This window comes from Melanerpes formicivorus, unplaced genomic scaffold (assembly GCF_026170545.1).
Source record: "Melanerpes formicivorus ecotype bairdi unplaced genomic scaffold, bMelFor1.0.p_v2 SCAF_18, whole genome shotgun sequence".
Taxonomy (NCBI): domain Eukaryota; kingdom Metazoa; phylum Chordata; class Aves; order Piciformes; family Picidae; genus Melanerpes; species Melanerpes formicivorus.
Genome location: NW_027142370.1, coordinates 3,107,094 through 3,134,194, shown reverse-complemented (window position 1 = coordinate 3,134,194; position 27,101 = coordinate 3,107,094). Strand labels below are relative to the sequence as shown.

The following is a 27,101-nucleotide window of genomic DNA, read 5'->3' as shown; positions in this document are numbered from 1 at the left end:
CTGCTCTGGGACCCCCAGGACCTCTTTGGGGTCCCTCTGGGCTGCCTCAGCAGCCACACCGAGCGCCCCCAGGGTATTCCTGGGGCCTGCCAGGAGCCTCTCCAGAGCATCTTTGGGGGGGGCTGCATTGGGGTCCTCCTGGCTCGTCTCCAGAGCCTGTTTGGGCTTTCTCTGAGGTGTCTGAGGGGATGCAGCAAGGTCTCCTCTGGGGTACTTGCAGGTCCTGCCCAGGCTCTCTCCAGGATGTCCTCTGGGGTGCTCTGCTGTCCCTCTCCAGAGCCCATTTAGTGTGTCCCTGGGACCCATTTGGAGTGGCTCCAGGGGATCTCAGGGGATGCAGCTTGGGTCTCCCCTTGGCTACCCTCAGGGCCTGCCCGGGGTGTCTCCAGGGGGCCTCAGGGGATGCATTCAGGCTGCTCTGGGCTGTCTCCAGCACCTGGTTGGGATCTCTCCAGGGCAGCACTGAGGCTCCACTGGGGGCCCTCTGAAGTGTCTCCAGAGCCTGTTTGGGGTCTCTCTGCAGTGCCTTAGGGGATACATTTGGGTGTCCCTAGGGTATCCCCAGGACCTGTTTGGGATGTCTCCAGAGCACCCTGGGGGATGCACTGGGATCCTCTCCAGGGTACACCCAGAGCCTGCCTGGGGTCTTTCAGAGTGTCCTGTGGGTTACACTTTGGGTTGCCCTGGAGCAGCTCCAGGACCTGTTTGGGATCTCTGCAGAGCACCTCAGAGGGTGCATTGGGGTCCCTCTGACTTGTCTCCAGAGCCCACGTGGGGTGTGCCTGGGGCCCGACTGGGGTCTTCCCAGGGTGTCCTGCAGACTACTTTCAGGTCCCTCAGGGCTGTTTCCAGGACCTGTTTGGGATCTCTGCAGAGCATCTCAGGGGCTGCAGCAGGGCCTTCTCCAGGCTACACCTGGGACCTGCCCGGCTGCTTTCCAGGGTGGCTTGGAGGCTGCACTGGGGTCACCCTGTGGTATCTGCAGGACCTGCTTGGGGTCTCTCCCGAGCATCTCTGGGGATGCAGCAGGGTCCCTCCAGGGTACCCCCGGGGCCTGCCCGGGCTCACTCGGAACCGGAGGCCTGGGAGTCGACCCTGGGGAACCCAAGGTCTCTCCCCTGCATCCCTCGGCGGCTGCCCACCGCCAGCCCCGGGGTGCCCGGTGCCCGCCGCCCCCCTCTCCCCCGGCGCGGGGAGGGACCGCTCCTCCCCGGAATGATGTCAGCCTGCCCGGCCGCGGCCCCCGCCTCCCCCGGCGGCTCCGGCCCTGCCTCCCCGGGGAGGCGGCGGCGGCGGCGGCATGGCCCGGGCCGGCGGGACAGCGGCGGGGCCGCGGCGCCGGGTGCTGGTGCTGATGGTGCTGGTGGCAGCGGCGGGGCGGCGGGGCCGGGGGGCGGCGGGGGGGTCACGGCGGCGGACAGCGGGCTCCCCGAGCTCCCCCGGACCCTCCGGGCCCCCCGCCCGCCCGCTTCTGCTGCTGCTGCCGCTGCCGCCGTCGCCGCTGCCGCCGCCGCCGCCGCCACCCCGCGTCGCGCCCGCCGCCGCCGCCCGCCCGGTAACGAGCCGCCGCCAGCCGCCCGCCCGCCCCCGCCCCATCCCGAGCCGCGCCTGCCCCCTCCCGCGCCCCTCGCCGGCCTCCTCCTCCCTCCATCCCTCTACTCCTCCTCTCAGCCTTCCTCCAGCCCTCCCTTCAGCCCTCCTCTGCCTCTCTCCATCCCTCCCTCCGGTCCTCGCATCCTCCCTCCATCCCTCCCTCTAGTCCTCTAAGCCTTCCTCCATCCCTCCACTCCTCCTCTCAGCCTTCCTCCATCCCTCCCTCTAGTCCTCTAAGCCTTCCTCCATCCCTCCCTCCGCTCCTCCTCTGCCTCCATCCACTCCTCTAAACCTCCCTCTATCACTCCACTCCTCCTCTCGGCCTTCCTCCATCCCTCCCTCCTGTCTTCTGAGCCGTTCTCCCTCCTTCTTTCCACTCCTCCTTTGCCTCCCTCCCTTCACTCCTCTAGACCTTCCTCCCTCCTTTCCTCTCTCCTTCCACTCCTTTAAGCATCCCTCCTTCCCTCCACTCCTCTGTCTCTTTCCATCCGTCCCTCCTTCCCTCCCTCTACTCCTCCTCTGCCTCCCTCCATCCCTCCCTCCTCTCTAAGCCTTCCTCCTTCCCTCCCTCCACCCCTCCCCATCCCTCCCTCCCCGCCGCCCCCCGCCCCTTCTCCTCCCGGTCCCTGCACTTGGCTCCTGGGCTCCTTCGTCTCCAACTTCTCCGGCCCTGCCTCCTCCTGCCTCCGCCTCCACCTCCCCCGCCTCGAGCCTCCCCCCCGGCTCCCTCCCGGTCACCCTCCGCAGATGCCGCTTCCCCGGCGGCCCCGGCACCTGCCCGGCTCCGAGCTCCGCTGCCGGACCCGGGGCAGGGAAGTTGGGGGCGATCGCTGAGCCCCTGCCATGTTCTCGGTGCAGGAGGCTCTGCCCCGGGGGGGGCTGCCCATGAAGGAGGAGCCGCTGACCGCCGGGCTGCCCTCCGTCCGCTGGCTGCAGGGCACCGGCATCCTGGATGCCAGCACGGCGGCACAGAGGTAAGGGGCTCCGCGGGCATCCCGGCTGCAGTGGGCACCCCAGGTACTGCGGGCATCCCGGGCTGCGCGGGCATTCCGGCCACTGCGGGCATCCCGGGCTCCGCCAGCGTCCCGGGTGCAGTGGGCATCCCAGGTACTGCGGGCGTCCGGGGCTGCGCGGGCATCCCGGCCACTGCGGGCATCCCGGGCTCCATTGGCACCTCGGGTGCGGTGGGCACCCCGGGCTCCATGGGTGTCCTGGGTGCGGTGGGCATCTTAGACTCCATGGACATCCCGGGCTCTGCCAGTATCCTGCCTTTGGTGGGCATCCTGGGCACTGCGGGCATCTCGGGCTCCCTGGGCATCCCTGGTGCTGTGAGCACCCTGGGCACTGCGGGCACCGCCGTTGCTGTGGGCATCTAGGGTGTTCTGGTTGTGCTGGGTTCTGTGAGGTCCTTGGGCTCTGTGGCTATGCCAGGCACTGTGGGCATCCCAGGTGCTGCAGGCTCCATGGGCATCATGATCTCCAGTGGCATCCCATTTGCTGTGGGCATGTCACTCACCATGGGCATCCCGGGCTCTGCATGCACCCCGGGCACTGTGGGCATCACAGGTGCTGTGGGCATCCATCCTGGCCACCATGGGCATCCTGGCCACTGCAGGCATCCGTGGTAGCATGAGCTTCATGGCTGTTCTGGGCACCCATGCCCAGCAGGTACCTCAGGCACTCCGGGTGCTACCCATGCCCTGGGCTTCTTGGGACCTCTGGGGACCCACTGCATTCCTGTGGCATCCCAGAGCCCCTGTGGCCTTCAGCACCCCTGGGTACCTCAGGCACCCCTAGCCCTTGGTGCCCTGTGCATGCCAGGCCTGCTGCCCTGTGTTGGGAGGGCCGATGGGTGCTGGCAATGGGGCAGGACCTGCTGCCAGATCTGCGAGGGGCTTGTGGTCTTGCTGTGCCGTGCCGTGCCCCCGCCGGGACTGGGACCTGTCCCCTGAGCCCCAGCCCTTGGCGGGGGGGAAGCCGCCGAGGGCACAGGCAGGGCTGGCAGCGGTACCGTCCCTGTCTCCTGGGCACGGCTGTTGGCATCGGCTGGGGTGAGCCACCGCTGCAGCCTGTGCCAGCAGGCTCGATGCAGCCCGATGCTTGATGCCTCCCCCCGGCCCCAGCCCTCCTCATCTCCTGCCCTTACTGGGGGGGGGCTCAGGGCTCCCTGCACCCCATCTCCTGTCCTTACTGGGGGGAGAGAGTGGCTCTGTGCCCCCTGCCCCCTGCTCTCTCCCCATGTTGTGCCCAGCGGGATCCTGGCTGCATCCAGGGGACCCCTGCAGCCCTGCCCCTAGGACCCCAGCCCCTGCTGCCCCCACCCTGTGTGCGCCCTGCGGCTCGGGGCGGTCGGGAAGCAGGGGGCTGTGCCCGGCCCGTGCTGTGGCTGTGCCCGGGGGTGACAGGAAGGGGACTCGGGGTGCTCCATGCCCCCTCCTCATCCAGGGACAGGGGGTTTGGAGGGCTGGGGGCTCCCGGAGTTTCCCCCAAACCCCAACACAGTTGCGGGTACTCAGAGGATGGTTGAAAACTGCACAGACCCCCCCCGGCCCGCCTCGGGAACCCCAGCCAAGCTCCCCCCGCCCCGGGGAGGGGCACAGCCGCCGCTCCAGATCCCCCCCGAAGTGGCTGGACTGAGGGTCCCAGCCCAGAGAGCTGTGAGGGGAGGACGGTGCGAGGTGGGGGCTGCAGTATCCAAGCTGAGGTGCTGGGCACCCAGAAAACTTCTCCATGCCCCAGGGTGGGGCTGTGGGGCTGGCTGGGGGGCAGTTTGTGTGTGGGATCTGGCCCACTCCCACCCAGGGGACACACACAGAGGGCTGGCACCCGTGGGCAGGGACATGGCTGCCCCCATGTCTCTGTGTGTCAGTGGGGCCCGGGGGGTGAGGATGGGGCTGCCAGATCCCCCTGCCCTCTCCCTGTGGGATGCTGGGCACTCTGTGGTGCCCTCCAGCTGCCGTGCCCCCACCCCTTCCCGCCATGGTGCCTGGCAGCGGTGTGGGCACATTTGTGGGGTACTGGTCACCCCCAGGCCAATCTTGCCTCCACCCCCTGCCTGCACTCCTGGATCCCCAGCTGGGGGCAGGGCTTTTACCACCCCCCTAGAAGCACCCCACATAGGCCCCCCCGGCTCCCACGGGTGACCCCATGGCCACTGCAGGGTTGCTGGGTGATGCCAGCTGGTACCCACGCCAGGGAGGGCAGGGGGGCCGTGAGGTGAGCCCGCGCAGGGTCTCCTCTTCCCGGCTGGGGGGGTCCAGCCCTCCCTCCCCACATCTTGCAGAGCCGCCCTCCAGGGAGCTGCGGTTGCATCAGTGCACGGTGCCCAGGGTGCCCGGGGTGCCCGCCAAGGGAAGCTGCTGCTGTTCCTGTAAGAGCCCAGCGCTGGGCTCCTCTGCTAGGAAATGCACTGATTGCTTTTAATAATTAATGACGGCAGCGCCGGGAGCCCAGATGCAGCCATTACCGCCCCCCCCCGGCCCCCCCGCCCCGGCACTCCAGGGACGAAGCTTTTTGGGGGTGGGGAGCAGAGCAGAGGGGAATGGGGGGGCCGGGGGTGGGGGGCTGGGGGCAAGAGGACGCTGGCTCGCTGCAGCCATCCAGCTGGCATCCTGCCACCTGCCCCTGCAGCCCCATGGCCGCTGGGCAGCCTGGGCTGGGGTCTCAGGGAGACAGGAGGGGGTCTGGAGGGGGCTGACTGGTCACTTGTGCCAGGACACGTGTGTTGGTTGTGTATGTGCCAGGCAAGATGCCACGGGCACGGCATGCCCTGAGAGCAAGCTCCTTGGCACTAGGTGTACCCATGGATAGGGGATGGGGGGCACCCAGTGGAGTGTGCCAGGACACAGGCATCAGCAGCCAGGATGTGTGCCGGGACGAGCGTGTGGCTGTGCACACAGGTGCCCCTGTGCCAGGCGAGTGTGCCAGGCGTGTGCCCTGCCGCTTGCCACAGGGCCGGTTTGGCTCCCTGGTGGTCACCTTGATGAGCTCTTCCCTTCCTCGTGGAGAGGTGTCCCCAGAGAAGGGTCCCTGGAGGATTGTCTCCCTGGCTTTCAGGGTCTGGGCTTCACACTTGGCCTTGGCTGGTGCCCACAGCTGGGGTCAGGGCTGGGAGTGATGGCAGGAGGTAACCAAAGCCCAAGGAGTGCCATTAAAGGTGCCAAGGGACCTGCACTCGCCCCGTGCTGGCTCTGCCCCGGGGTGGTCCTGCTAATAGGACCTCTCCTTCCTGCTCTTGTTTGGAGGCCGTGCTGGGGGCTGTGTCTTGTGCAGCACCGGGGGGGGGGGTCCCCATGTTCCCCACATTCCCACATCGGGGGGCAAGGGCTGGGAGCAGCGCTGGGAGGAGCAGAGTGTGGGGTGAGGTGCTGGTGCTCCATGCTGTGGGGGACTAGAAGGTCCGAGGGGGCCTGGAAGGTCCACGGGGTCTCCCTGGGAGCCATCTCTGGCAGCTGGAGGCTCCCCGAGGCTGGTGTGTGGGGAGCCCAAATCCACCCCCTCCCACCCCCCCTGTCCTCACCTGATGTGTTTTTAATGATGAAAAGGGCAAGTTTTGTACATTGCTGTGTTTACCTTGCACCCCCCCCCCAGCATGACGCTGGCTGGGGACAGGGCTCACATGCTGGCTGGGGATGAGCTGACAAGGAGGAGGACTGCTCAGAAGCGGAGCCCTCGTCCCTGGGCATGGCTCTGCCGCCCTCCCTTGTGCTGTCACTCTGGTGGCCGTGCAAGGACAGCAGCGGTGGCCCTCGGAGCAGCACCCTGGGGCCTGTCCCCTCCCTGAGCACTGGGGCTGTCTTGGGGAATGCTCCTTCCTGGAGACCAGGGCTGGCTTCAGCCTTGCTCCCCCGAATCCAAGCTCTGTGAGCAGAAGGGGCGTGCTGGCCACGGGCACATCCTGGCCACGGGCACATCCTGGCCACGGAGCTGGGTGGGGGTCCTGGGTGCTCCCCCTGCTGCCTTGGGAGCACTGTCACCCACCACAGGGCTGTTTGGCAGCTCCCACCGAGCCTGTCCCCTGGGGATGGGGTGACCCTGGGGGTGGGGTGACCCTGGGGATGGGGTGACCCTGGGGATGGGGTGACCCCGGGGATGGGGTGACCCCGGGAAGGAGTCCTGAGTGCTGGCCCCGTCCTGGTCCGCAGAACCCCAGGGGGCATTGGGAGCACTGTCACCCTCCACGGGAGTGATCAGCAGCTCCCACGGAGCCTGTCTGCTAGTGATGGGGTGACCCTGGGGAGGGGCTGCTGGGGCTGCTGGGGGGCTCTGTTGTCCCCTCATCCTGGCCCCCAGCACCCTGTGTATGGGGGAACCATTGGTACCTGCCAGGGGGGAGCTGGGAGGGTACTACCGAGCCTGTCCCCTGGGGATGGGGTGACCCTGGCGGGGGGGTGTGCTGGCAGGCGCCCCATGCTCACCCCCTCCTCTCCCCCCACCCCAACTTCCTCCTGGCAGCGGGGTGGGCCTGGCCCGAGCCCACTTTGAGAAGCAGCCCCCCTCCAACCTGCGGAAATCCAACTTCTTCCACTTCGTGCTGGCCATGTACGACCGGCAGGGCCAGCCCGTGGAGATCGAGCGCACCTCCTTCATCGACTTCGTGGAGAAGGAGCGGGTGAGACCCCCGGGAATGGGGGGAATGGGGGCGTGGGGGGGTAGGGATCACACACACCGCCACCCCCCGCCCTTGGAGGTGTGCAGGAGGCTGTCCTGCAGAGGCTGAGAGCTGTCCCAAGCTCGTTGCACGTGTGGGGAGTTCCCGACCTGGCTCCCACCCCCGGGCGCTGCCCGAGGGCTGCGCTGCAGGGGGGCCAGGATGCCCTCTCCCCAGCCAACCTCCTCCCCCCAGGAGCAGAACGGAGAGAAAACCAACAATGGCATCCACTACCGGCTCCAGCTGCTCTACAGCAACGGTGGGTGCCAGTGCCTGGGGTGTGCCAGGGCTGCGGGCAGCACGGGCAGGGTTCACCCTGTGCCCTCTCACCACAGGGCTCCGGACTGAGCAGGACCTCTACGTCCGACTCATCGACTCCATGTCCAAGCAGGTACCGGCCTGGGGGCACATCTGCACACATCTGGCAGTGCCAGGCGGGCATGGCTCTGAGGGGGTGTGCACACGTGGGTGTGCCAGGCTGGCACAGCTGTGCAAGTGCATGCAGCTGGGCAGAGCAGGCAGGTGTGTAGATGGGCACAGCACACACATGGGCACAAGGGCACAGACACACACAGGTGCATGGGCACAGCACACATGGGCACAAGGGCACAGACACACACATGGGCACAAGGGCACAGACACACACATGAGCACATGGGCACAGCACATACAGGTGCATGGGCAGTGCACACATGGGTGCATGGACACAGACACAGGTGCATGGGCACAGTACACACATGCACAAGGGCACAGCACACATGGGCACAGCATACACATACACATGGGCACAGACACACACAGGTGCATGGGCACAGCACACATGGGCACAGACTCACACAGGTGCATGGGCAGAGCACACACATGCAGAAGGGCACAGCACACACGGGCACACATGTGTGCACCCACTCAGCTCCCGGGCAGGGTGCACCCCCACCCTGCTCCCACCTCAGCTGCCACTGAGGATGCCCAGCCTGGCTGGGGTCGCCCAAGGAAGGTCCATGGGCTGGGGAGGGGCTGGAGCAGCGGCAGGGGCTGGTGGCAGGGTGCCCGGAGGTGGTGGCACCCCCCTGCGTGCTCTCTCCTCCCCCCCAGGCCATCATCTACGAGGGGCAGGACAAGAACCCAGAGATGTGCCGAGTCCTCCTCACCCACGAGATCATGTGCAGGTAGGTGGGGGAGGCCCTGTGGGGGCCGAGTGGCACCACGGGGGCCAGGCTGGCACCGTGGGGTCCCCCGTGCCCCATTAGTGCCGCTCTTGTTTACCACCCTCGTCTGGGTGTTTGTGCAAATTAACACTCCGTGCCAGGGTGGTTAATTAATCTCCAGGAGCCAGGATAACGATGCCAGGGACGGGCCCCCCGCCGCTCCCCGCTCCCCAGGGCTGGCACCAATGTGTTGATTGCCCAGTCAGCGGTGGCACAGACGTGGCACTGCCGTGTCCCTGTGGGTGACGTGGAGCCCCGAGGAGCAGTGTGGGGCTGGGGCACCCCCGCTGCAGAGTTCCCTCCTCTTTGGCTTCCTGGGGCACGAATGCCCCCTCAAGAGCCCCAAACTGGAGCCCAGCCCCACCATGTGGGGTGGTGGGGTGGGCAAGAGGGGTACCCCAGGGGTGCCTTCTCTGCCGCGGCCCTCTGCCCTGGCACCTATGGCTGATGTCCCTGTCCCGAGATGTGTTCCCACCCTGGGCACTCGTGGGGTGCCTCTGCCCCCCTCTCCCGTTGTGGGGCAGGACCCCCCCTACTCCCCAACACTAAACCGGGCGATTCTGGAGGGCACAAGGGCGGCAAATGGGGGTCCGGTGGGTGTTGCCCTGTGGGTCGGGGGTGTAGGGGTGGCCCTAGCCCCTCTCACGCCAGCTCCTGTCCCCGGCCCGTGTCCAGCCGCTGCTGTGACAAGAAGAGCTGCGGGAACCGCAACGAGACCCCCTCGGATCCGGTCATCATCGACAGGTACCGAGGGGCATCCCCGCACCTCGCTGCGGCCGAGGGAAGGGGGCAGCGCGGGGGGACCCTGCGAGCTGGGCTGGGGGGTCCCCGGGGGCTGGGGAGGGGGTGCGAGCGATGCTTCGATAGCGCCAGTGAGCTGGGGGAGCAGAGGGGGGGCTCCGGGGCGGGGGGCAGGGGAGCTGCCCCCGGTGTGGCTGGGGGCCCCGTGCCAGGCTGCGGTGGCAGGCGGGGACACCAGGTGGGGACACCAGACGGGGACACCAGACGGGGACGCGGCCGCTCGCTGCCACCGCGGCACCTCCGCGGGCCTGGAACAAGCACAGCAGCCGGGCGCCACCAGGGCACTTTGGCGAGGGACAGGCAGCCGGTGGCAGCCCCGCGCCGCGGCCACCAGCCGCAGGGGCAGCCCCGTGCCGTGTCCCCCGGTGCCGTGTCCCCTGGTGCCGTGTCCCCCGGTGCCGTGTCCCCTGGTGCCGTGTCCCCCGGCGCGCCCCCACGGGGAGGGACAGAGCTATCCCCCCTGCCAGGGCAGGGAGGGAGCGGGCAGCCCAGCCTGGTGTGTGCGTGGACATGGTGCCCTGCCCGTGCTAGCTTAGGCACCTGTCTGTCTGTCTGTCTGCAGCCCTGTCCCCCTGTCCTGCCTGTACATCCTGCACACACCTCACCTCCTGCCATCCCCCATTCTTCGCCATCCCTTCCTTTGTCCATTACCCATCCTGCTGTCCCACCATCCATCCATCCATCCATCCATCCATCCTTCCATCCATCCTTCCCCCTTCCCTCCTTCCATTCTTCCTCCCACCCTTTTACCTGCCCATTCCTTCCCTCCCTTCTCTCTCTGCCCTCTCACCAGCTGTTCCTCCATCCAGCAGCACCCCCAGGCCCCCACACATCCCCTCCTCTGTCCTCCTGTCCCTCCCAGCCTGTCCTGTGCCCATCCCTCTGTCCTGTGCTCATCCCTCTGTCCTCCTGTTCCCCCTCTCAGCCTGTCCTGTGCCCATCCCTCTGACCCCATTCAGGAGTTTTCATGGCTCTCCTGGCACGATGGCACTGCCCTGGTGACACCAAGACAAGCCCCCCCTCTTCAGGAGGTGCTGAGGGCTCCAGGGACCCCATCTTGGCCACCTTGTCCCTGGGGCCAGGGCAATACCCTGGGGACCATGGGGGCTGACCTGTCCCTTGGTCCCGGGGGGTTTCCTGTGATCAGCTTCTCCCTGGGACACTGGAGGGTCCCTGGGGACAAGGGATGGATCCTGCATACCTTGACCCCAGCTTGCTCCAACTGTGCTGGTGCCAACCAGCTGTGCCCCCCCTCCTATCCAGCTGTGCCCAGCCAGCTGTGGGGGTCGCAGCCACTGCCCCCTCCCCGTCATGGCCAGGGGGTGCAGCCACCATGGCCCAGCCATGACAAACCTCCTGCTCACAGTGACCCCAGGTCCCCCCCCGTGCCCTCATCCACCTTGCCCCAAGGTGCTGCACCCCTCATGTGCTTCTGGGGTGCCCTGGGGCTCCCCTGTGCTGGAGGCAGGGACCTTCCCCCACACACCTGAGGGCAGTGTCCCTCCAGCCCCCTTCTCCCCAGGGACGGCTCAGGGCTGGAGGTGTGGTCCCCTGGCTGGTGACATCCTGGGCTGGTGGCATCCAGGGGGGCATCCTCGGTGCCCCCTTGTCCTCCTCCACCCCTTGGTGGGGGTCACCCGGGGACCATCCCCAGCCCCATCTCCCCAGGGACCCATCGAGGCTGAAGGAACATTCTCTGACCCCACCCAGCCCCTTTAGCCCCCTCCTTAGCCCATCCTGATCCCCCCAGCCCCACCCTCTGACCTCCTCCAGCCCCCTTAACTCCTCTCCAGCCCCTTCTAACCACCCTCACTCCCCCATCCCCACCCTGGCCACCCCCAGCCCCTTTAACTCCTCCTCAGCCCTCATTCTCCTTCTCTGACCCACTCTCACCCCCTTTAACCCCTTCCCAGCCCCATCTTAACCCTCTCCTGCTCCCTGACCACCCCCAGCCCCTTTAACCCTTCCTCATCCCCTCCTGACCCCCCCAGTGCCCCACTCCGTCCTCCTCCAGCCCCCCTAACCACCTTCATCTCCCTCTAGCCACCCCTCAGCCCCCCATCCCCAGCCTCCCTGACCCACTCGCAGCCCCTTTAACCCTTCCCCAGCCCCATCCTACTGGCAGGGGTCACCTGGAGCTGGGTTGGTGCCCAGCTCCCTGCTTTTGCCCTCCCTAGCCCCAGTTCCCCCGGGAGCAACCCTGGGCTGGAGCTGATGGCAGCCCCTGGCTGGCGGCATCCCCGAGCTGGTGGCGTTAGAGGGGGACATCCTCCACATCCTCTCACCTTCCTCCATCCGCTGGGGGGCGAGGCGGGGCGGGGGGTGGTCACCCGGGGCCAGGCTGCTGCCCAGCCCGCTGCTTCCCCCCCCCGCCCCGCTCCTACCCCTCCCCGCTCCCTCCCCTCCCGCCGCACCCCCTCCCCTTCCTCCCAACCCTTCTCCCCAGCCCTTCGCCCAGCCCCACTGGTTTAGAGAGCCGGCTAAGTGCCCTATCAACATGTTAATCAAATTACTTAGGAGCTAAAATTGAGGCTTTTCATTAATTATACAAGATTAGCCTAATTGCGGATTCAAATTTATGCGCCGGGAACAGAAGGTGTTCGGCAGCAGCGCCGGGAATTTGCATATTAAATGGGGAGCGGGGTGCAGGCGGGATGCTAATGCTTCCCCCGCCGGTATTTATAACTCCCCGGCCCATATGTGGCTGCCGGGGGGCGGGCGGGGGGGGGAACCACAAGGATTATCCACCCCACCCCGATCCCCCCCACCCCGCCCAGCAGAGTAGAGGCAGGGCCAGGGAGCTGGGGGGTGGTCAGGAAAGTCGGAGGGGGGGGGGTAAGGGGGTGGTTGAGGATGGTTAGAAGGGGGTTAAGGGGGCTGGAGGAGGTCAGAGAGAGGGGCTGGGGGGCGGGCAGGAGGGGCTGAAGAGGGGTTAAAGGGCAGGGGGGAGAGGCAGAGAAGGGGGTGAGGGTGTCGGGATGGGCTGGGGAGGGGTTAAAGGGGGTGAGAGTGGGTCAGGGAGGCTGGGGATGGGGGGGGTGAGGGGTGGCTAGAGGGAGATAAAAGTGGTTGGAAGGCTGGAGGAGGACAGAGTGGGGCACTGCGGGGGTCAGGAGGGGATGAGGAAGGGTTAAAGGGGCTGGGGGTGGTCAGGAGAGGGTTAAGATGGGGCTGGGAAGGGGTTAAAGGGGGTGAGAAAAGGGGGATGAGGGCGTCAGGGTGGGCCGAGAAGTTAAAGGGGCTGGGGGTGGCCAGGGAGGCTGGGGATGGGGGGGTGAGGGTGGTTAGCAGGGGCTGGAGAGGAGTTAAGGGGGCTGGAGGAGGTCAGAGGGTGGGGCTGGGGGCATCAGGATGGGCTGAGGAGGGGGCTAAAGGGGCTGCGTGGGGTCAGAGGGAGCAGGAGGTCTAAGGTGGGGCTGGAAAGTGGTTGAAGGGGGGCTTGGGGATGGGGAGTTGGGGGGTGTCAGGGGGGCTGAAAGGGGGTTAAGGAAGCTGGGGGACCTCAGAGGGGTCGGAGCTGAGGGACTGGGGGAGTCAGGAGGGGCTGGGGAGGGGTTAAGGTGGTCGGGAGGGGGGTCACCCCCAGCCCCACGCCGTCCCTGTCAATCTCCTGGCGGGGCGGGGGGTGTTTTCCTGCCGTTTTCCAGCTCCTTCCTTGCCCTGATTACCTCCTGCCAGGCGGGAGGGAGGGAGGGAGGAGGGGGTACGGGGGGTGTCTCCCTCGTCCCGGCCTTTCCCGGGAAAACCGCCCCCTCGGTGGGCAGTGCCAGGGTGGGAGCCCTGCTCCGTGCGTCCCCCGAGGAGCGGGGCTGCGGTCCGGCTGCCCGGGGAGGCCGCAGGGTGCCCCGCCGCGGGGGTCCCCGACCTGCACAGCGGCTGCCTGGCCCCCGCTTTGTGCCCCCCCGGGGATGCGGCTGCAGGGGGCTGGGGCCAGGAGGCTGTGCCTGCTGCTCCCGTCCTGTGCCCCGCCGGCACAGGGGCACGCTGGGATGGCACAGGGTGGTAGGCTGGGCTGTGGGACAGGTTGGCATACTGGCACGGGGACACACTGAGGTGAGGAGCAGGATGGCACACTGCGATGGGCATAGGTTGGGAGACTGGGGTGGGGACACACTGGGATGGGGCAGGGTGGCACACTGGGGACAGGGTGGCACAGTGGGATGGGAAGAGGCTGTGAGGACAGGAGGGGGACACAGCGGGATGGCACAGGATGGCACACCAGGATGGCACACCGGGATGGCACGCTGGGATGACAGGGGTTGGCACTGCTTGGCAGTGGTTTCCTGCTCCCCACCCCTGGTCTCTGTCCTCTCATGCCAGGTTTTTCCTCAAGTTCTTCCTCAAGTGCAACCAGAACTGCCTGAAGAACGCAGGCAACCCCCGGGACATGCGGCGCTTCCAGGTGAGGGGCTGCGACCCCCCCTCAAATTCTGCCCCACACAGAAGGGGCCTGGGGACGTCCCACAGTTCCCCACTCGGGGAATCAAGTCCCTAATTCCCTTCGACCCTTTTGCAAAGCCTAACCTCCAAACCCTCGTTCCCCCACAGCACCTCTGCAGACCCCAGCTCCTAGCCCCCCGTTCCCCTCAGCTCCTTTCCAAGCCCCGGTCTGCGACCCCCCCCCCCCGGCAGAGTGCAGCTCCCTTCACCCCTCTGCAGACCCCAGTTCCCAAACCCCAGTTCCCCTTGCACCCTTTGCAAATCCCAACCCCCTCTGAACCCCTTTGCAGCCCCCCCCCGAGCCCCAGTTCCCAAACCCCGGCTCCCCTCCACCCCTTTGTCTCCCCTCATTTCCCAGCCCCAACCCCCTTGGACCCCTCTGCAGATCCCAAGCCTCCTTTCCCCTTACACCCCATAGCCCTCAGCCCCTCTCTCCCCCCATACCCCTAACCCCTTCTCCCCCCTCTCCTGTCCCCCTAGCCCCCCTTTCCCTTCAGTCCCCCCACAGACCCCAGCCCCTTCTCACCACTCTCACTGTAGCTTCCAGCCCCTTCTCCCCACCAAAGCCCCCAGCCCCTCTCTCCCCAGCCTCTCCCCCAGCCTCCCCTATACCCTCAGCCCCCTCTCCTCCCCAGAACTCCTATTTCACCTCACCCCCCCTACCCCCCAGCCCCTCTCTCCTCTGCCTCCCCTTTCCCCCCCAGCCTCCCCAAACCCCCCAGCTCCCCTTTCCCCCTTCCTCAGCCCCAGCCCCTCTCTTCTGGCAGCAGCTGGAGGTTGGGGGGGGTGTGTGGGTCCGGCCCGGCCTCCCCCCCCCAGCACCGCGCCTTCATTAGGGCCTCTCGTAACGATATGATAATTGTGACATTTTTACATGATTAACGACCCAGCCAATTTGCATCGAGCGGAGCCGGCGCCGGGAGAGCAGCCAAGGCGGGGGGGGCACGGGGAAGGGGGGCGCAGGGGGGCCCCTGGGGTCCCCTGGCCGGGGACATGGGGATGGGACCAGGCTGGGGACCGGGGCAGTGCCGGTGGGTGGGGTCCCGGGAATGGGGGGAGGGGGGGCACAGGTGTGTGTGCAGGGGTAGGGATGTGCAGGGGCACACACACATATGGCACACGTGTGTGCAGGGGTGCACACACACCTTGAAACAGGCATGCACAGGTGTGAACACATGACACACACACATGTGCAGGGGCACACACACGGCTTGGAACATGCACAGGCATGCACAGGTGTGCACCCACAACACACATGCATGTGCAGGGGCACACACACACGGCTTGGAACATGCATGAGCATGCACATGTGTGCACATACAACACATGTGCAGGGGCACACACATGGCTTGGTAGATGCATGAGCATGCACATGTGTGCACATACAACACACATGTGCAGGGGCACACACATAGCTTGGTAGATGCATGAGCATGCACATGTGTGCACACACAACACAGATGTGCAGGGGCACACACACAGAGCTTGGAACATGCATGAGCATGCACATGTGTGCACACACAACACAGATGTGCAGGGGCACACACACAGAGCTTGGAACATGCATGAGCATGCACAGGTGTGCACACACAACACACATGCATGTGCAGGGGCACACATGTGCCTTGGAACATGCATGAGCATGCACAGGTGTGCACACACAACACACATACATGTGCAGGGGCACACATGTGCCTTGGAACATGCATGAGCATGCCCAGGTGTGCACACACAGCACACATACATGTGCAGGGGCACACATGTGCTTTGGAACATGCACATGCATGCACAGGTGTGCACACACAGCACACATGCATGAGGAGAGACACACACAGGGCTTGGAGCATGCAGAGGCACACACACACACGTGTATACACAGTGCACAGACAGTGCACATGTGTGTGGATGTGCACACCTCCCCCTTGGCATGCTGACACACGTGTGCACAGCACACACACGTGCAGATGGACACACAGAGCCCTTGGCACACTCACACCCATGCACACACATGTGCAGATGCACACACACACACACACACATGGCAGCAGCACACCCACACAGGCACACAATGCCCATAGGTGTGCAGGGGCACCCCCTGGCACATGAGAGCCCCTGCACATGTGGGCACACAACGCCAGCGCCCCCCTTGGCACACAGACCTGCCCGGTGCGCACACACACGCAGGGGCAGCCCTGTGGCACTAGTGACTGGCAGGTGGGCAAAGAGCCCCCCTGGAGTGGTCCCCGTGGGGAAGCTGACACCGGTGCCTGCCCTCTGTGCTGGCCCCGGGGCTGAGCGGTGACATGGCCGTGGGGCATGGGGTGGCCCTGTGGTGTGGGGCACAGGGGAGGCTGTCCCTGAGCAGCCTGCCCCCGCAGGTGGTGGTGTCGACGACGGTGAGCGTGGAGGGGCACGTCCTGGCAGTCTCTGACAACATGTTTGTCCACAACAACTCCAAGCACGGGCGGCGGGCACGGCGCCTCGACCCCTCCGAAGGTGAGCCCCTCTGTGCCCACCCCTCTGTGCCCACCCCTCTGTGCCCCTGCACGCCGTGCCCTGGCCCGTGTGGCATCCATGCATGTGGGAGCTGCTGCTTCCATGGCATCCTCTGCCCCACGGTGCCAGGACAGCCCCATGGCTCTGTGTGCCCCACAGTGCCCATGGCTGTACCTACCCCACGGTGCCAGGACAGCCCCATGGCTCTGTGTGCCCCACAGTGCCCATGGCTGTACCTACCCCACGGTGCCAGGACAGCCCCATGGCTCTGTGTGCCCCACAGTGCCCATGGCTGTACCTACCCCACAGTGCCAGGACAGCCCCATGGCTCTGTGTGCCCCACAGTGCCCATGGCTGTACCTACCCCACGGTGCCAGGGCAGCCCCACAGGCTGTGTCCCCACGCTGGGGCCCTCCGGAGAGGCTCCTGCCTGTGCCCAGCTCTGTCCCACACTGCTCAGGGCCTGCAGCTCTCCCAGCCCCGGCACTTGGGGCACCACAAGGCAGCCCCCAGCCCCCTCTTTCCACCTTGTCCGTGTGTCCATCCACACGGCACACACCCCTGGCCTCTCCATCCACCTGCCCATGCAGGTGTCCTTCCCTCCCGGGTGCCCTCTGTCTGTCCATGTTCTGTCTGTCCATCCATGCATCCAGCGCAGCTGCCTGTCCCTCCCCCTGCCCCGTGTACGCGTGCCCTGTCCACCTGTCTGACCCCCTGGCTCTCTGTCTGTCTGTCCCATGCATGCCCCTTCCACCCCTCCACACTGATGTGTTCTTTCTGCCCTTGTTTGTCTCCTCCATGAGCTCTTCCCCACCATCCCTTCCCCGCTGTCCCCATCCGTGTGGCCACCCATCTGTCCCCTGCCCCTGCCTGCTTCTCTGTCTCCACCTCTCCTCTCCCTCTCTGTCTTCTCTCCCCCAACCCGTGCCCCCCACGGCCCCCCACACTCACTGCTTCTCTCTCTCCTCGTCCCCCCATTCCCCCCCAAAAGCAGCCACCCCCTGCATCAAAGCCATCAGCCCCAGCGAGGGCTGGACCACCGGCGGCGCCACCGTCATTGTCATCGGGGACAACTTCTTCGACGGGCTGCAAGTCGTCTTCGGCACCATGCTGGTGTGGAGCGAGGTACGGGGCCGGGGGGAGGGGGTTACGAGGATTCGGGGCGGGGGGGGGGGGGGGGGGGGCGGGGAGGGCGCTGCTGAACCCCTTGGCTGTGGGCTGAGCACCCTCTCGCCCCGCAGCTCATCACGCCTCACGCCATCCGGGTGCAGACCCCCCCGCGGCACATCCCCGGCGTGGTGGAGGTGACTTTGTCCTACAAGTCCAAGCAGTTCTGCAAAGGTGCTCCTGGACGCTTCGTCTACACCGGTGAGGGGGGGCACAGATGCCCGGGGAGGGGCACAGGCCCCTGGGCAAGGGGCACAGAACCCCAGTGAGGGGTAGAGAACCCTGGGAAGGGGGCACAGATCCCCTGGTGAGTGGCACAGACCTCCGGGAAGGGGCAAAGACCTCCAGTGAGGGGCACAGACACCCAGAAATGGGCTGTGGGTGCACAGGTCGCTGGGAATGGGGGTATGGACCCCTGGTGAGGGGCACAGACCCCTAAGAACAGGCACAGATTCCCTGTGAGGGGTAGAGACCCCCCAGGAAGTTCTCCCCAGGAAGGTGACACAGATCCTGGGTTTTCCTATTGATCTGGGGTGGGGGTGGGCAGCTTAGCCCTGTACTCTCAGTCTGTGCCTCAGTTTCCCTCTGGGTTCCCGAGGGTCCAGGGCCAGGGAGGTTCAGGACAGCTTGGGGGGGCAGCAACTGAGTCCCCCCCCCCTTCTCTTGGCAGCACTGAACGAGCCCACCATTGACTACGGGTTCCAGCGGCTGCAGAAGGTCATCCCCCGGCACCCCGGGGACCCCGAGCGCCTGCCCAAGGTAGGGGACTGCCCCTCAGCACCCATGGGTGCTGGGCACCGCCTCACCCCCACTCCTGTGTCTCAGAGTGGCACGCGGAGGGCACAGGGAGAGGGAGAATGTTGGAGAAGGCTCAAGGAGAGCCATGGGGGAAGGCAGGGAGGGTCATGGGGGGCTCAAGGAGGGTCTCGGTGGGGGGAGCTCAGGGAAAGCCAGGGGGGCCACTTCTGAGCCCCATCCTGCTCCCCACCCAGGAGGTGCTGCTGAAGCGTGCAGCTGATCTGGTGGAGGCTCTCTATGGGATGCCACACAGCAACCAGGTACTGTGACCCCCCCAGCCCGGCAGCTCCCACTCAGCTCATCCTCCCCCTCCTGCTCCCCCAGCCCGAGCACCCTCACAGCAGGGACACAGAAGCCAGAAGCTGGCCCTGGGCTCCCAGCTCCACATCTGCTTCACATCAGGATTCCTGAGGCGCTGAGTCAGCACTCCCCACCCCCACCCCAGCCCCCCATCTGCAGGGAAGGGGAGCAGCAGGGTCAGGCCTCCAAAGCTGCCTTTGTTCTCAGCTCCTTCCCAGTTGGTGACACAACCTGGGGGGTCCTGTTCCCCCCTGCCCCATCGCTGCCCAGCACAGGATGCTTGGGCCTGGGGGTGCCCTGGGAGGGGGGGAGGGGTATCTCAGCACCCCCTGTCCCATTCTGCATTCCGGGGGTGCTTGGGGACTGAGGGTGCCCTGGGAGGTGACATGAACTGGGGGGATCTGCACAGCCCCTGCCCCATCACAGCCTGTCCTGCACCCTGAGGCTGTGGGTGCCCTGGGAGGTGGCATGAGCTGGGACATTCTCAGCACCCCCCCACCCCACCACCGCCCATCACAGCCCACCCTGTGCCTGGGGACATGAGTGCCCTACGAGGTGACACAAGCTGGGGAGGGTCTCAGAGCCCCCCAACCCATTCCTGCACCCTGGAGGGGGAGGGGGGTTTGTGGTTGCCCTGAGAGGTGAGATGAGCCGAGGGGTCTCAGTCCCCGCTGGCACCCCCCACCCTGCCCCGCAGGGACGCTGTGGGCACCCTGGGAGGTGACAGGAGCTGGGGGGAGGGTCTCACCCCCGCCTCCGCTGGCCGCGGGGTGACGCCGCCCCCGTGTGCCGCCTCCCCCAGGACCTCATCCTGAAGCGGGCGGCAGACATCGCCGAGGCTCTGTACAGTGTGCCCCGCACCCCGGGCCAGCTCTCCTCGCTGGCGGGCACCCACGGCCCCGCCGCCGTCATGGGGGTGAACTCCTTTGGCACCCAGCTGGCCGTCAACATCGGCGACTCCCCGCAGGGCGCCGAGCAAGGTGGGCCCGGGGCCGCGCCGCGGGGCGGCGGGAGGGGGTCCCTGCCCTCCCCGTGCCACCCCCGGCCCCTCTCGCCCGCAGGTTTCTCGCGGAACACGGGCAGCGTCTCGCCGAGGGGCTACGTGCCCAGCTCCACGCCACAGCAGAGCGGCTACGGCGGCGCCGCCGGCATCGGCGGCTACGGTGGCGGCACCATGGCTGGCCTGGGGGTGCCCGGCTCCCCCAGCTTCCTCAACGGCTCCACGGCCAACTCGCCCTACGCCAGTGAGTCGGTGCCACGGCGTGTCCCCGGTGCCTCCTGCCAGCCCCGGGACCTCCTCAAAGCCATGTGCTGACCCCAAGGTGTCCCCAGAGTCGTGCACCAGCCCTCGGACCCCCCCAGTGCCGTGCAGCGGCCCCGGGGCATCCCCAGCACCGTGCAGCTGCAGCCCTGGCATGTCCCCAACACCATGCACCGGCCCTGGGGTGTTCCCCAAGCTCTGGGTGCTCCCAGTGCTGTGCACCATCCTCAGTGTGTCCCCAAAGCCATGTGCCAGCCCTGGGGTGTTCCCCAAGCCCTGCTCCAAGCCCTGGGGGCACCCAGTGCCATGTACCATTCACAGTGTGCCCCCAAGGCTGTCCACCAGCCCTGGGGTGTCCCCAAAGCCATGTGCCAGCCCCGGGGTGCTCCAAAGTCCCAGAGTGTCCCCAGGGCAATGCACCAGCCTCAGGTGTCTCCAATGCCATGCACCAGCTCTGGCATATCCCCAAAGCCACCTGCCAGCCCCAGGGTGTCCCCAGAACCGTCAGGGAGGGTGAGTGGGAGCGTGGCCAACCGAGTCACAACGAGCCCTGGCCCTTGCAGTCCGTCTCCAAGCGCCATCACACCCCACCCCCAGCTGTGCCCAGCCTGAGCAGGTCTCTCCCTGCAGTCGTGCCCGCCAGCCCCCCCCTCGGCGCCTCCTCCATCACCCTCCCGTCGGGCACCAACGCTTCCACCCCCACCGGGGTCTTCTCCTTCTCCCCGGTCAACATGATCTCGGCGGTGAAGCAGAAGAGCGCCTTCGCCCCCGTGGTGCGGCCACAGCCCTCCCCACCGCCCGCCTGTGCCAGCACCAGTGCCAGCAGCCTGCAAGGTGAGCCGGGCGCCGGCACCTCTGCCCACCCCGCGTTCACCCTGCCCGCGGGGATCGTGGTGACAGCACCGCGCCCGCACTCTCCTGCCTGCACCCAGGGCACGGCTGGGGCTGTGCCACCGTGGCGGCTCTGTCTCTGCGCCCCCCGTGCCCAGCCCTCACCCCCTCTCTCCCTCCTGGTGCCCAGATCCGGCTTTCGAGGACTCGGACAAGTTCCACACGCCGGCGCGGCCGCTGCAGGGCTTGGCCTATTCCTAAGCACAGTAGGTCCTGGCGTGCCCCAGCGCCCCCCAGCTCCCGCTGGGATGAGCAGGGATACTGCCCCCTGCTCTGCCCACCTCTCTTCTTCCCTTCCAGCCATGCCCAGCCGCCTCATGCCACCCACGTGAGCCAGGACACCGCCGGAGCCGTGACATGGAGCAGGACTGAGCGTGGCCCGGCAGCGTGGCCCCTCTGACCTGCTCCCCAGGGCTCCCCTTGGGATCGGGGCACAGGGGCTGTGGGACCCACCCCCTTCTGCCCTGCAGCCACCCCAGCTTGGTGACCCTGGCCATGGCCAGCACCAGCCTGGCTTGGCATGGCACAGCTTGGCTGGGTGGGCAGCACTCCTGGGGCCAGAGGGGCCTTGGGGGTAGCCCCCAGGAGTGACCTGAGTGCTCTGGGTTTGGCCCCAGAAAGATACAGAGAGACCCAGGGGAGTGTGGGGCAGCTGTGGGCAGGATGGTCCAGGGTGGGAGGGATGGATGTTCTGGGGCAGGAGAGATGTGCCAAGGTGGCATGGATGCTCTGGGGCAGGATGGATGCTCTGGGGTGTGAGGGATGGATGCTCTGTGGTTGAGTGGATGCTCCAGGGTGGAAGGGATGGATGCTGTGAGATGGGAAGGATGATCCAGAAGAGGATGGATGCTCTGAGCTCGGATGGATGCTCCAAGGTGGGATGGTTACTTTGGGGCAGGAGGGATGGATGCTTCAGGGCAGGATGGGTGCTGGAGGCAGGATCGGGGGCCAGGCCGGGGCAGGATAGATGCTCAAGAACAGGATAAATGTTCCAGGGCAGGAGGGATGCTCTGGAAGGGGAGGGATGCTCCAGGGCAGGATGGATGCTCGGGGGCAGGGTGGATGTTCCAGGGCAGGACGGCTGCCCGGGGGCAGGACGGCAGCTCCGGCGGGACACATCTCTCTCCCACACACAGTTCCCGGCTCTCTCACGGCTGTGGCCAGCGCTCGCTCTCCCCAGATGTGCTCCACATCTGGAGCCGCCCACCCGCAGCTCCGGGGGGGGCTGGGGCCGGATCTCTGCCTGCACCCCACACAGGACCAGGACCTAGGTGGGGGGTCTGGGCTGCCGTGAACCCCCCCCCCCCCCAAGCCCAACCCTTGCGTGGGTACACCACGGGCCCCGGCCCGCCCCGGGCCACCACCGCAGCTCTTTCCTCGTCATTATCACTATCGTTAATAATATTATTATCACCATTTTTAGCGGCAGGCAAGGCCCGCCCCCGGCCCTGGCACTGCCTCCCCCCGCCCCCCGCCGGGGTTTTCCTTCTCCTCTCAGCCGGGAATTTTGTAAATAAAGGGTAAAAGGGAAAAGAAACCAAAACATTCCCCCTCCCCCTGCCCGCACCCCCCCCGGGGTGGTGTGTGTGTCCCCCCGTGTCTTGTGTAATGGTGACACTGCCGTGTCCTGCTCAGCGTCCCCCTCCCCGTGCCGTCCCTGCTGCCCCTCACTCGCTGCTGGGTCCTGCCTGGGGTGACTGCGGGGGTCCCGGGGCTTTGGGGCAGCCCCGCCGCCACCCCCGGGGACAGGGTCACCCCGCGGCGGTGGCACAGGATCCCTCGGAGCTCGGGGAGGGGCTTTCTGACATGGAAATAAAAGGCCTTGCAGAAGGGCAGCGGCTTTGGGGGGGTCTGTGAGCGCGAAGGGGACTGTACGTGGGGACACCCCCGGGGGCGGGGACGTCAGCCCCGCAGCCGCAGGAGTGACGGACGGGTCCCGGGGACCGCCCCAGGGAGAGGGCATGGGGGGCTCGACCCACACCGCCCCCCCCATCATCCAGCCACTCTGTGCTGGCAGCACCCACCCTGCGCCCTCACAGCCCCCAGGGGTCCTTGCCCTGCATCCCCCCACCCCAGGCCTGCCCAGGTGGGCAGCACCTATGTGGGGACCCTTTTGCAGGCAGCTGAGGCCTTGCTGCTCATTGCATGGCAGGGGAGCTGCAGCCCCCCACTGGTGCTGCCACCAGACAGGGACTGGGACCCCCCCCACCCCGTCCATGGAAGGAATGGCTTGGGGGAGGACTCTGGGATCCCGGACTGGGACACCCCAAAGAGGGCTCTGCTCCTACCCAGGCACCCTCAGCAGAGCAGGGGGGCAAGGGGCTGTGCCAGGAGGACCTGGCATGCAGAGGTGGTGAGGGAATCCCCAAACCCCAGCTACTGCCCCCAAAGAAGTGTCACCCCCAAGGACCCTCCCAGCACCTCCCTCTGCCTCAACAGCCCTAATTATTTATCGATTCATTAATAAATTACTAATTACTGTTAGGCACTGGCTCCCAGGGTGCACCCACAGCCCACTCAGCTCCTCCCAAGTCCCTTCACTGGGGGGGGTCGGGTCCCTCCAGCTGGGGGCTCCCCTGGAGACCCCAGCCCCATGCAAGGGTCCCCTCCACCCCCAGGAGACAAGTGGGGGGCTGCTGGGGTGAGGAGTCCCGAGAGCTGCAGTCACCCAAAGACCCTCCCAGCGCCCCCTCACCCCCACCTCACATCCACCCCACTGCCCATGAGTCTGGGACAAGGCAGGGCAGCTGCCAGACCCCCGGCTGGGGACCCTGGGGGCATGTCCCCACCCTGGCATGGCCCCTGGCACCCCGGCTCGGCGGCTGCGGGTGCAGCCCCCCCAGCATAGCCAAGATGTTTAGATTAGAGGATAATGTGCCTGAAATAATTGCCTTAATCAAGAAAGGTTAATGAGGCTGCGGGTGCGCAGGATGCCGGCGGGTGCCAGCACAGGCCAGGGCGAGTGGCAGCCTGGCACAGCTGGCATCAGCCACTGGCCACCGGGCACCGGTCAAACCGGTAGCCTGTGGTGGGCAGTCCCTGTCTGCCAGAGCCAGCGTGTACAGGAGGCTGGTGGCACCAAGTGTGGCCCCAGCACGTGTTTGGGGGCCACCTCCTGCGGGTGACCCCCTCGGGGACGTGCCATCTTCCCATGGGGCACAGCTGCTACCCAGGCCAGCCTGGGACTGGCACTCATGGGGTGCTGCCATGGGGCATGTTCCACAGACCCTCTGCCTGCAGGGAGGTCCTCACTGTCCCAGCCAAAAGGTACCCCCGGCGTGGGCACGACCTGCTGGGGACCGTGAGAGTCGCGGGGGGCTGCCAGGGGGCACAGCCACCCTCGGTTCCTGGCACCACGCCACAGTGCAGCTGGCGCCGCAATTGGCACTTGACGGCAAGCGAGCGCTCGATGGCTCTTGAGGCTGCACTCCAGGCTGAGCTGCGGCAGGGGGGGACCTGCCCCCCGTGCCCCCTCACCCAGGGCACCAGGGATGGCTCCTGCCACCACCCCGGGGCCTGCTGCCGGTGAGGGGCTCGACTGAACGGGGCACAGGGCCCCTGCTGCTACAGGGGTTGGGATCACCCCCTACGGCCACCCCACATCCTTGGGGTGTCACAGGGGCTTTGAGGGAGCTGGAGGACACAGGGGGCTGGCCCTGGGAGAGGAAAGGAGCTGAGGGGCTGGGCACACACACCACCCCCACCCCCCCATCCCCCCATGCCCCAGCTCGTGCCCGGCCACCACCCTCTGCTGGGGCTCTGCAGATGCCCTGGAGCACAGGAGTGCCATGCGTGTGCCCACCCCGTGCCACATGCACCCTGCTCCTTGCAGCAGGTTAAGGAGGCACAGATCAGAGCAGGACTCCTCAGCTGCAGCGGGACGCCCACAGGGACAAGTCCCTGTCCCCATCTCTGTCCCCATCACTGTCCCCGGCGCTGCTCCCTCCCCAGCCGGGCCCCGCTGCAGCGGGCCGCAAGAGGGCTGTCGTGGTCCGTGGATAGCGTCTACACCCCCGCCTGCACCCCAACCCTGCACCCAACCCTGCACCCCAGCCTGCACCCCAACCCTGCACCCAACCCTGCACCCCAGCCTGCACCCCAACCCTGCACCCCAACCCTGCACCCCAACCCTGCACCCCCGCCTGCACCCCAACCCTGCACCCAACCCTGCACCCCAGCCTGCACCCCAGCCTACACCCCAACCCTGCACCCCAGCCTGCACCCCAACCCTGCACCCAACCCTGCACCCCAGCCTGCACCCCAACCCTGCACCCCAACCCTGCACCCAACCCTGCACCCCAGCCTGCACCCCAACCCTGCACCCCAACCCTGCACCCCAGCCTGCACCCCAACCTTGCACCCTATCCTGCACCCCCGCCTGCACCCCAACCCTGCACCCAACCCTGCACCCCAGCCTGCACCCCAGCCTGCACCCCAACCCTGCACCCCCGCCTGCACCCCAACCCTGCATCCCCGCCTGCACCCCAACCCTGCACCCCCGCCTGCACCCCAACCCTTCACCCCAGCCCTTCACCCCAACCCTTCACCCCAACCTGGCATTGCCAGGGAGCCCTCCCGGGCTGCTCCCAGCAGGTGTCCAGCACCCTCAGCCCCTGCTTAGGCAGAGCCCACGTCCCTGCTGTGGGATGGGGACAGAGGGCCCCCATGCCCAGCACAGGGCCACCTCACCCAGCCTGGGCACCCACATGCTGCGCCGCTCGCCTGGGCACTGCTGGGTGAATGTGGCGGTGCCAGGCGGTTTGGACACGAGTCCTGTGGCCAGTCTGGTGGCCACCGGCGTTTGCCTTGGCTGCTGTCCCCCGACCTCGGCCGCAGCCGGGGCAGCTCGGGGCAGCGAGCCAGGCGGGCAGCAGCACTGGCACCAGGCGCAGGGCGCTGGCATGCCCAGGACCCCATGCGGGAACGTGGGGCTCAGCCATTGCGCTCCAAGGGGGAATCCCTCTTTTGGGATCCCCCCCAGCAGCAGGGATCCCAGGTGGGCTCCTCCACACCCAGGGAAAGCAGCACAGGAGCACCAGCACCAGTGGTGCCAGCAGCTCCGGCACCCAGCTGGTGGGTTTGGCCCAGCTCCAGCCGCGGGGTGCCGTGGGGGGAGGGGGACCCCGGCATGTATCCGGTGGCATTCCTGCTGGGATGGAGCACGGCGCCTTTAAGGCATCTCCCCCAGTGGGATCTGGCAGCTGCCGGCGCTGCGGACGCGGCCGGCTTGGGTCGGAGCCAAGCTCCATGGGGAAATTCATAACATCCCTGGAAGTGCTGAGCAGGGCAGAATCGGAGAGCGGAGCCTGCCGAGCTGTGTGTGCCTTGGCCCCAGCCAGCTGCCAGCAGGGCCAGCCCAAACTGGCCTCTCCTGCCCTGGAGCTGGGCCGTGTGCCCACCGCCTCAGCCAGGAGGGCACAGAGAGGTGCCAGGTCTCCAGCAAACCTCGAAAGTGCCATCGCAGCGGGGCTGAGTGGGGCCGGTGCAGGCGGCCACCGCTCCTGGACCCTTTCCAGAGCCCTGGGCAGGATGTGAGAGATGCCTCGGCTCGTGGTGAAACCCTTCCCACCATCCAGACCCTGGAGACAAAGAATCATCCTGCACGCCAGACATCTGGGCCCTGTGCCAGCCCAGTTCCAGCCATTCTCTGATCTTGGGCAGTGATGGGGAAGGACTGTCCTCAGGAGATGCCGGGATGGAAGATCCCACCCCATGGGAGCATCCCTGGGTGATGCAGGGCCAGAGGGCTCTAGCCCACAGGAGCATCCCTGGGTGATACAGGGGCTGCAGCGAGCTCTGGGGCAGCCCCTCAGAGACATGGCAAAGCGGACAGGGGGTGGCACCAGCACTCCAGCCTGGCATGACTCAGGTGAAGACAATGGTGCCACCACAGGGTGCCTGTGGCCCGAGCCCAGCCTCTCCCTCCCACTGCCTTGGCTGGAGGCTGTAGAAAATGTCTCCAGAAGAAGTCAGGACTGTTGGGAAAGTCCTTTTGGGGTGGAAAATGAGCTCATGGGAGGCTGAGGGCAGTGGTGTGGCTTTTGGAAGGGTCCCACACTGGGTGGGGGGAGAGGTAAGACACAGAAACCTTCTTCCTTGGTGGCATAGTGGCCCCTAGGCACCCCAAGCTGGACCCCAACCTTCCATCCTGGGCACCCCACTGCTCTGGCATCAGCTCTGGCACTGAACACGCTTCAAATCCATGGCAGGGAGGTGACCTGGGCAGGGAGGTGACACAGGGCACTGTGGCAAGGCCACTCACACCTTGCCACGGTGCTGGCTTGTGCCCAGTGCCCAGACCCTGTGGTCTCACTGGCAATGTCCTGGCGCTCTGGGCACTGCGGGCACTGCTGTCCCTGGGGGTCCCTTCTGGGCAGAGTACCAGGCAGGGCATCCCCACTGCCTGGCAGAGCCAGGGCTGGATCCGGATCCCTCTGCTGCCTGCTGGGCTGGGACTTGGCTGCAGAGCCTGGGCAGGCTCCGCTCCGGCTCCCGGGGC

The 27,101-nt window shown here is 66.8% G+C and overlaps 1 protein-coding gene across 2 annotated transcripts; it reads left to right on the top strand.

Annotated features, from left to right (window-relative positions):
- The first annotated feature begins 1,300 nt into the window (after positions 1–1,300).
- On the top strand, positions 1,301–22,423 carry EBF4 (EBF family member 4). 2 transcript variants are annotated; one of them, XM_068149379.1, is made up of 18 exons: positions 1,301–1,555; positions 2,452–2,567; positions 7,048–7,204; positions 7,439–7,502; positions 7,579–7,634; positions 8,336–8,409; positions 9,124–9,192; positions 13,570–13,651; positions 16,068–16,185; positions 17,177–17,310; positions 17,427–17,553; positions 18,023–18,111; positions 18,345–18,410; positions 19,253–19,430; positions 19,512–19,694; positions 20,342–20,545; positions 20,733–20,808; positions 20,903–22,423. In XM_068149379.1, the coding sequence occupies exons 1-17, from the start codon at positions 1,301–1,303 to the stop codon at positions 20,801–20,803; spliced, it is 2,043 nt and encodes a 680-aa protein (XP_068005480.1). In that variant the 3' UTR covers positions 20,804–20,808; positions 20,903–22,423. The 2 variants fall into 2 exon arrangements, with proteins under 2 accessions (XP_068005480.1, XP_068005481.1); XM_068149380.1 differs by lacking the exon at positions 1,301–1,555 and having other exon boundaries at positions 1,628–2,567; positions 17,180–17,310.
- Positions 22,424–27,101: the final 4,678 nt, after the last annotated feature.

What these genes read in the sequence shown, in the direction of transcription:
- EBF4 (XM_068149379.1), top strand. Translation starts at nt 1,301, where the DNA reads ATGGCCCGGGCCGGCGGGACAGCGGCGGGGCCGCGGCGCCGGGTGCTG. An exon ending in GGGACATGCGGCGCTTCCAG is followed by an intron (nt 13,652 to 16,067) that starts GTGAGGGGCTGC and finishes CTGCCCCCGCAG; the next exon opens with GTGGTGGTGTCGACGACGGT. An exon ending in ACCCCGAGCGCCTGCCCAAG is followed by an intron (nt 18,112 to 18,344) that starts GTAGGGGACTGC and finishes CTCCCCACCCAG; the next exon opens with GAGGTGCTGCTGAAGCGTGC.